The sequence below is a fragment of the Coturnix japonica genome, chromosome 10 (genome assembly GCF_054131305.1).
Source record: "Coturnix japonica strain WE chromosome 10, WE-NBRP24, whole genome shotgun sequence".
Classification (NCBI taxonomy): Eukaryota; Metazoa; Chordata; class Aves; order Galliformes; family Phasianidae; genus Coturnix; species Coturnix japonica.
Genome location: NC_140672.1, coordinates 9,677,377 through 9,685,633, shown reverse-complemented (window position 1 = coordinate 9,685,633; position 8,257 = coordinate 9,677,377). Strand labels below are relative to the sequence as shown.

The window sequence follows — 8,257 nt, the reverse complement described above, 5'->3', positions numbered from 1 at the left end:
GGGTGATACTACTGGCATATGTCTGGGATCTGTCCCCATCTGTTCGGTCTTGATGCCCAACAGAATGAATAGTTCTGAGACCTCAGGATAAAAAAAAAACACTGATGGTTTCAAATGTTGATGAACAGAATGGAAGTGGATGGAACAGCAAGTTGGCTTCTTATAGCCCCAGTTAGGCAAGAAATGTCCTAAGATGCACTGTTCACTCTGGTCTTGATGAGAAAATCCTCAGACAAGGTGAAAATGTCTGTGAGTTTCTTTAAGTGAATATTTGTGGAAATATGCTATTTTTGGCCTAAATGACAGCCCTGACATCGAGCTCTGCACTCCAAGGAATCTACTGGAAGTTCAGCTTGTATCTGAGAGTTTATTCCACCTACATTTTCTTTGGGTTTTGAGCTACATCTGATCAGTTTTGTTTTATTGTGCTAATCGTATTGGGCCTTTTTAATTTAAATTTATCATAACCATCCCTGTCACATCCAGATGCATGAAGTTGAACATGCGCCCAGTGGAAGTTTTCATCTTGCTGAGTGAAGTAAGACTATTGATCGTATCATGTCTCTCACTCACAGGCAGTATGTCAGACGTGGTAAACTGATTTTTTCTTTGCCTTTGAAGAGTACATTGATTTTGGTTTATACATGCTCGCAAATGTCTTTTCCCAACTCCAGAAGAAGCTGGATTTCTTCTGCCCTGCACTCACTGCCAAGATGCCATGAAGGCAATTTCACTGATAGCCAAATGATTTCTGTGGAGTGAATTAGTTTAATTTATCTTGGGGATGCGCAAGCAGTTTCTTCAAAGGAAAGGAAAGCTTCTTGAAAGTGAAAAGGAAATAACTTTAAAGTTAGCGGCCTTTCAAACCAAACCCATTTTAATTGGTAACTTCAGCCATAGAAAACAGCCATCTAAGTGCTTTATTTGTTTATTTATTTTTGCTTCTCTTGTTGGTTTTGGAAACCCTAGTAAAAGAAGGGGCTGGATACGCTGTAGTATTGCAACTCTCCACTGAGGGTGGTTTCTTTTCAACTGAGAGCAGCGGGAGTATCAGAGAGCTAAGCTTGGGAGCAGCTAGGACTGAAGGGGAAAGAGATGTTGCTTTTTCCCCTTGAGCATTCGTGGTGAGGAAATGTGCAGTTTGTGAATTACAGTTGACAGTGCACTTGCAGGATGCAACAGGAAAAGTGTAGCTCTTACAGAGGGATCAAGCTGCAGCAAAGAGCAAGTTACTTTTGGAGGGGACAGGAAGATGCTGTTAGGGACCAGGAGACACAAAGCGGTGTTTGCTTTTTGAGATATTCTATCAAGGTTGGAAACAGAATCTGACTGCAAGTACATAGCTTTTTGTGAGCAAAGCATCCTAAACGTGTCTACCTCAGCAGTCTGAGATTGGGTCCTCTCACGAAGCTACTAAGGAAAAAAAAGAGTATTTGCATCCATTTTCTGTCTTGCTTTTCCTTTGTTTTAAAAGCTTCCTGATTCTGTGAGTCATGAGGGGGATTGTTTTTGAGTTTGAAAGCAGTCCTTACCTTTGTGGTGCTCAGTGCTGGCACATTACTTTAAATAGATAAAAATTTGCATGTGTGTCTTGAGTCATACCCCAGTGAACACCAGACTTGGAATTTGACTGTGTGTTGGTGTCACAGCTGTACAAGAAGGATAGAGAGAAAAAAGGGGTGGGTAGGTCTCAAGTTTACCTTGTGGTTGCCCAGGCTTAACCCAAGGAAAGTTCTTCATTGGGTGCTGCAACTATAAAATACAGTTTTGTCTTGGCTGAGTGGTGAGGCTTGAGCTACTCTGTAGAATAAAAATAGAGCAGAAGAATGCATTGTAAAAACAAAAACAAAACGATTTGTCATAAACATTGAGAATAACTGCAGTGCTCAGTAAAATTAATTAAAATGTAGGTATATATGATACACAAATGGAATGGAAACATTTCCAGTAGTGTTGACTTCTCTGCTGTGGAGGTGGGTGGCAGTCATGGATTCATCCCATGGCATGAAATAGTGGTGTTACAGAGCCTGGCTTTTACAATGCTTTACTAATATGGAAGGCTTGTTCCAGACTTGTCACTTAAGGATTCACTCTTGAGATGCAGAATTATGGACCTCCTGCTTATCAGGCAGCACAGCTATCTGAGCAGCTGATCATCCCTGTGTGGTTTCTGATAAGTAATCTTTTAGGTAATAATATATGCATCTTGCATGTTAGTAATTCTGTAAATTGGCAGGTAATTGATACCTGGTTGAGCTGGGATCTCTGCCTCAAAATAGAACCACAGCTATAAAACCTTATTTGATATTCATAGGAGTAAATTCTAGTTGGTACCTGTGGTTAAACTAATCTATGACTGTATTGCTGGAAGCATAGATGGAACGCTAACTGGAAAAATGCCTGTCATTAAAAGAACCAATAAATGCAGCTGTTTAGAAGGGGGCTTTATGGGATAATTCCCTGTTTTTCAGGCAGTTGCTTGAAGTGTAGGACTGCATAAGCCCCATGTGTTGGACTGGGTGATCCTTTTACAGGTCCTGTCCAACTCAGGATGTTCTGTGGCTATAGCAGTCCTGTTAACTAGGACTTGTGGGATGAATCTGCGTGTGAGTGTCTTAGCATCTCCAATCAACGTGCAGCTTGTCAGAGCAGCTGGAGGAATTTAAATGCTCAGTTCCTTAGGTAATTAAACTTCCTGACTGGCTGCAGCTAAACTGAGTTACTGTATAACTACTAAACAAGCATACTAGGGTAAAACTTGCCTTAACAGTTGGTGGAAGAAGTTGATCTATTCCATCTGTTTCTCTCCTCCTGTCTATGTTTATATAAGAATATGTATCTTTCTTCCTCATCTTTTTAATTGATCCACAGTGCTTCCCTACCTTATGACACCTGTCCCTTTGTCTCTGATAGATGCCTCAGAAAACTATTTAAATGATATCACGATGTTCCTTTCTAATCGGCAATGAATATTGCCTTAAAACAAACCAATTTCTTCTCTTTAGAAATCCTTGTCTTTTCACTGCTGGATTTCTGAATGTTTCTGATAAAGACATGGAGAATATATGTAACAGCAGTGTCTATATTGACTTCATATTCCGGAGGGCAATGAGATTGATTATTATTTAACACTTGGGTCAATATTTTCCTCTTGGGTCATTAAATCGTGATTTTCATTTTTATCAAAGTTGATATGTGCCTATGAAGGCAATCAAAACTTCCATTAAAACCTGGAATGTACCTTGTACCTAGTTTATATGATAGCTGACATGAGAGATGGATTAAATAGATACATTACGTTGTGTGGAATCAGATTATTTGTCTGACAAAGATAATGTCCCGTGCTTTATGTCCAGGAATTCATGTAAGTATCTGACCACATACAATACATTTTTACACAACTGCACAATTACATTTTCCTAAACATTGTGTAGCACAGTTTTTGTGTTTAAAGAAGCCAAGGTGATTAATTGCTGGCAAAAGGTGCAGTTTTAAAATCTCCTGAGGCTAATGCTAGAGTTGAGAAGTCAGAGGAGCCCAACAAATTGCTCCGTTGTATCATAAGTTACCATGAACTCTCAGGTTCCTCGGTTGGCATGGAATCTTGCACAGATGTCATGTTTATTTCTGCTGTGGACAGAAATGCACCGGTGTTGACACTGGATTCATGAGATCATGTCAGTTCCAATAGGTAAAACGAGGTACGGCTGACTAACAAAGTTTGACACTGATTATAGGCTTGGCCCAGAGCTCTGCTCTGAGTTTGTCTGAAGAGCACTGACAAAGGTGTAATTCCTCACATACAATCCTCTAGTATTTATAGTGTCTGTTGTGAAGAACCACAAAGCTTACTTCAGTATTACAGATTTTGCCTTTCTTTCCTCCCTAGGTGTTCTGTGACTACCAAGGACACTCCCAGAAAAAGAATGTGTTCCTCTATGGTTGCAGTATCAAAGAGACCTTGTGGCAAGCAGGTTGCGTGGTCGACACAGCAGTTATCACAGAAGATGTTGGCTACAGGGTAGGTCTGCTTTGTTCCTTTCTACAGTTGTTGGCATATATGTGCACCTACATCCCTCTTTAAGATGAGGTCAGATCACAAGTTCTGTTGGTAGGTGCAAACTTGTCTTGCAGCAGAGGAGTAGAGATCCAGAAAAGTTTAAATGATTCCTACTATCTTCATGCACCAGATATCTGCGAGAATATTGTCAATAGGTGGATCTCTAATTCATTTCATTAAGATGCTGTTTTGTTGTCACTGCCGCTGACTAATAGAAATGTTGTATTTTTGTGTTTTATAAGTTCCAAGTATACATGTGCTTCTCTCACCCTCAACTCACGAGAAGTCCCCGTGGAAACACTTGTTTCACAAGGAAAAGCAGGAAGGGTGCTTACAGTCAGAACATCGCTTGTTGTATTTGAAATCAGTGGGCTTGAAAAGGCTGAGGATAGTTCACTGTTACACAAACAGAATTCAAATGCTGCTTTCAGCATCTGGTGCCTGTCTTGAATCTGCAATGAAGAAACCAAGAGCAAGCCTCCAAGGGTGTCCAAGAATCTGCAGTGGCCTAGATGAAAGGCTTTGTGATTGCAAAATATGGGAAGTTTCTCTCCTTCCTCCCATGAGTAATTGGGGACGATCCTGCTCTCCATGTATTTACTTCCCAAAAACATGAGCAAAATACCTCAAGAAAATTGTGATTTTTGAACAGCCTTTGCTGTAGCCCTTGATTCGTGGGAGAAAGAGGCATTGTTACTTCCTAATACTTGGCCTCAGATGACATGCGTAGCATTGACATTGGAAAACCCAACTTCAGGATTTCTCCTTTTAATCACCATTCCAGGCCCCTTTGACAGTAATCTCTGAAGGGACCTCAGTAAAGAATCCTAATTCCATTCTGACCAAATGGGAACGGAGGTTTATGGACATGGGCAGCACCCCCGTTTTTGTGCATGCTAAATCCAGCTGTATGAGAGACAGGGAGCATGGTTAAAGTAATGTGTTGTCATAAAAGAATCCTTTGAAAAGATGCGTTTTCACCCTCCCAGAAATACAATTGAAAGGTAATTAATGAGAAAAGCAGAGGGGAAAGAACTATTAGTGTGAAATCCAGTGAAAGCTGGTAAAATGAAAGGAATATTAAATTCAGATTTGATAATGCTTCTAAATGAGTCCTGACTACAGAGACATTACTGTTACCTGCCAGCGTTTTTATTTAATCAAATATAGAAGACTGATTATGCATATAATTTCAATTGTTTTAAAAACTAAACTGGATTAGAGATCTGATTATGGTACTTCATAGCATATATTTACAAAAATCTGTGTGCTGTTTCAGATAAGGACAGAATGAAAACTATCTGAACCTTCACACGCAGTTTAGCTGGATCTCATGATTGTGTTCAGGATTATAATTGTTTGGGTGACTGTGCTTTATTTTTAACCCAGCTCCAGGAAAACCTGGATGTGTTGCTCGGAATCATAATATTTTGCAGCAAATTGTACTTTGAGGGCAATTCAGAAGCAGTGGATGTTTAGTTCAGAGCAAGTAATCAATTTTAAAGATTCCTCTGTTCGGTATTCTCCCAGGAAAAGGAATGCTGTAGTTCTTAATAGCACACTGTAGATCTTGACTTAAGAGTTAGGCTCATGCTGGTCTCAGGTTTGAAATGTAATCTCTCACTTTGTTCCAGTTATCTGTTCACAAGGTTTTTTTCTGCTGATGAATGGACCTTATAGATCTTTATGTCTGTACCTTACAGAACTGGTAGGGTCCATTCATAGCTATAGATTGGATATGCTGAAAATAACATTTACTTTCTTATTACAGAGGTATGTATGATTATGATGTTTGCAGTGGATATTGCAGAACAGTTTAGGCCAAAGATTTTATCTTCTGCGTCAGTCATCCTTTAAGAGAAGACCAGCTATTAAATGTTATTTTCTCAATTTTGATGAAACCAAGCAGTCCTGTACAGAACTGTGATGTAAAGCTCAACAGAGTGGAACTAGAATTGCTTAGAATCAATCAGTTTCACTGATTGTTATTGGAAAGTGAAATTAGCTGGTTGGCTTTCACTGCCCAAACTGAATGAAATTTGAGGGTCAATGCCATTAGCAATGAGCAGAAACTCCTTCTGTATGATTCCATTCCATTCAGAAGTTTAAGAAAGCTGTCATCAAAGAAATAATGAACGTTCTTATTTTACAAGCTCTTCACTGGATGGTCTTTGGGCATGTACTGGGATGCAAGCACAAAGGTTTATATGCACATATGTGCTTTTGTATGTAAATGCCCAATTTCTACACCGAGTACACCTAGTGTTAAGGTATCTAGTATATACTTTTACAGTTAGCATGAAGAAGTGTTGCATCCACACTGATAGAAATATTTGATAGCGCTGTGTATTAGCAGTGTTTATAGGCTGCTGTTGAGAAAAATGATTTCTAGAATAAGAAAATCACTCAGAGCTAAGAGGTAATTTTACTGAATTTTCATATTTACTCTTTATTGCCGCTTTCTATACAGAGTGCATTCAATGTACCATTTGATCCCAGATGAGAATAGTTTGGTTTATTTCACAATGCAAGATAGTTAAATGCTAAGCTCTATTTTCCTATAATTATCTGTGACCTTCAGTGGGATTATGCATTCCCCTTCTTTGCTGTGTGCTGTGTTCAAACAAAATTCCTCCTATAGCTGAATCCCTTGTCAAATTGTGAGGAGGAGCTGGAAAGGAAAGAATGGAAACATTGTGTGCTGAGCTATGACTGCAGCCCTCTAGGCAGAACAGGAAAATGTAGTTAATGTTGAAGCAGCTTAAAAAATAAAGCTTCATAAGTGACTTCAGCAGTCCAAAACTATAGGATGTGCAAAGACATCATTTTGGATGGGATGTACCAAATGTACTTACAGCATTTTTGTCTGTGACTGGGGACAAAAAAACAAACAAACACAACAAAACATTAGAATATGAAGATTTCACTTGGGATGAAGATGAGTCCAGTTTGGCACTAACTGGAACTATCACAGTGACAGTTTCTACAGGTAGCTTTGGTGATACGCGCTTTAAACAGCATAGGCCTCTTGTAGATGTATTTGTGATATAAATGCATGTACATCTGTTTGATTCATTTTCTCATTGCTGATACTTTCTTATAGACTCTTCCTAAAATCCTGGACAAAGTGGCCCCTGCATTTGTCATGAACAGCTGCAGCTTCCTTGTAGAAAAGTCCCGCGAGTCAACAGCCCGGGTGGTGGTATGGCAAGAAATGGGTGTGCTGAGGAGCTACACCATGGAGAGCACGTACTGCGGCTGCAGCCATGGTCTCTACAAAGTAAGTACCTCTTCCAAAGAACTACATGGCACACTCCTTCTAATGTGTGTCTAATGAGCTTGGGAGAATAGAGAGTGCTGTTTTTATGCTGTTTGGTATTGCCAGCTTCCTTCTATAATATAAGTGTAGCCATTCTACTGAGTTTCTTCTCAGTTAAATCCTTCCACGATCCTTCACTTTTAATCTTCCATGCCAGGGAAGTAGGTTCCTTGCTACGAGGTTTCATTTGACAGTGAAATAAAAAGAAATTCCAGTCTAATGCCAAAAATATTGAGCTGAATGAAGGAGTGTTTTTGAGATGATACAGACTGTGTCTTTATAATGGTATTCACAGTAGATCTGAGGTAATTAACATGAATATTAGGAGTCGTACACTTCCTGTTGCAGTCTATCTGGGCATTTGCTTGGCTAAACTTAAGAGCCTGCACTGAGAATTCTGCACTTGGAGTTTGTTACTGACAGCCAAAGGTAGCTCATCTATGAGCTGAAGCCACAGCTTTAACTGTGAACTAAATGGAGCTAAATTTCTTACCAAATGATGTTCCAGATACTGTGGGAAGGGCTGTACTTGTGCTGAGTGCATCAGAGACAGGAGCCTCTTGGCACTTTTTAAGTACATGGTTTGAGCTCTGGTAATTGTATTTAGCTGTACATAATTCTCCACTTGCTCAGTTGGTGAATTCTTTTTGTTCCTTTCCCAAACCTGTTGCTTTCCATGGAAGGGATTCTGTGCTCCACCTTATTTCTCCCACTAGGGAGCAATCCTTATCTATACAGCATTAATATGTGGTTAAGGATCCGAAAAGACCCTTAAGGAAAAAGCCATTGTTACAAATAACAATTAATAAGACGTTCAAATTATTCTTTGCAAGTTCTATGTTAATCCTTTTACATTCCATAGAATGTGGCCAGCAAGT

At 39.5% G+C, this 8,257-nt stretch overlaps 1 protein-coding gene across 1 annotated transcript in view; it reads left to right on the top strand.

Moving 5' to 3' along the window:
• Window positions 1-3,334: 3,334 nt before the first annotated feature.
• Window positions 3,335-8,257, top strand: part of LOC146759270 (cytosolic carboxypeptidase 4-like) — a 168,109-nt gene continuing 163,186 nt past the window's right edge. Inside the window, exons 1-3 of the mRNA XM_085510341.1 lie at window positions 3,335-3,364; window positions 3,890-4,021; window positions 7,164-7,340. Of these exons, the coding sequence (XP_085366467.1) occupies window positions 3,335-3,364; window positions 3,890-4,021; window positions 7,164-7,340 (339 nt within the window). The remainder of the gene's footprint in view (window positions 3,365-3,889; window positions 4,022-7,163; window positions 7,341-8,257) is intronic.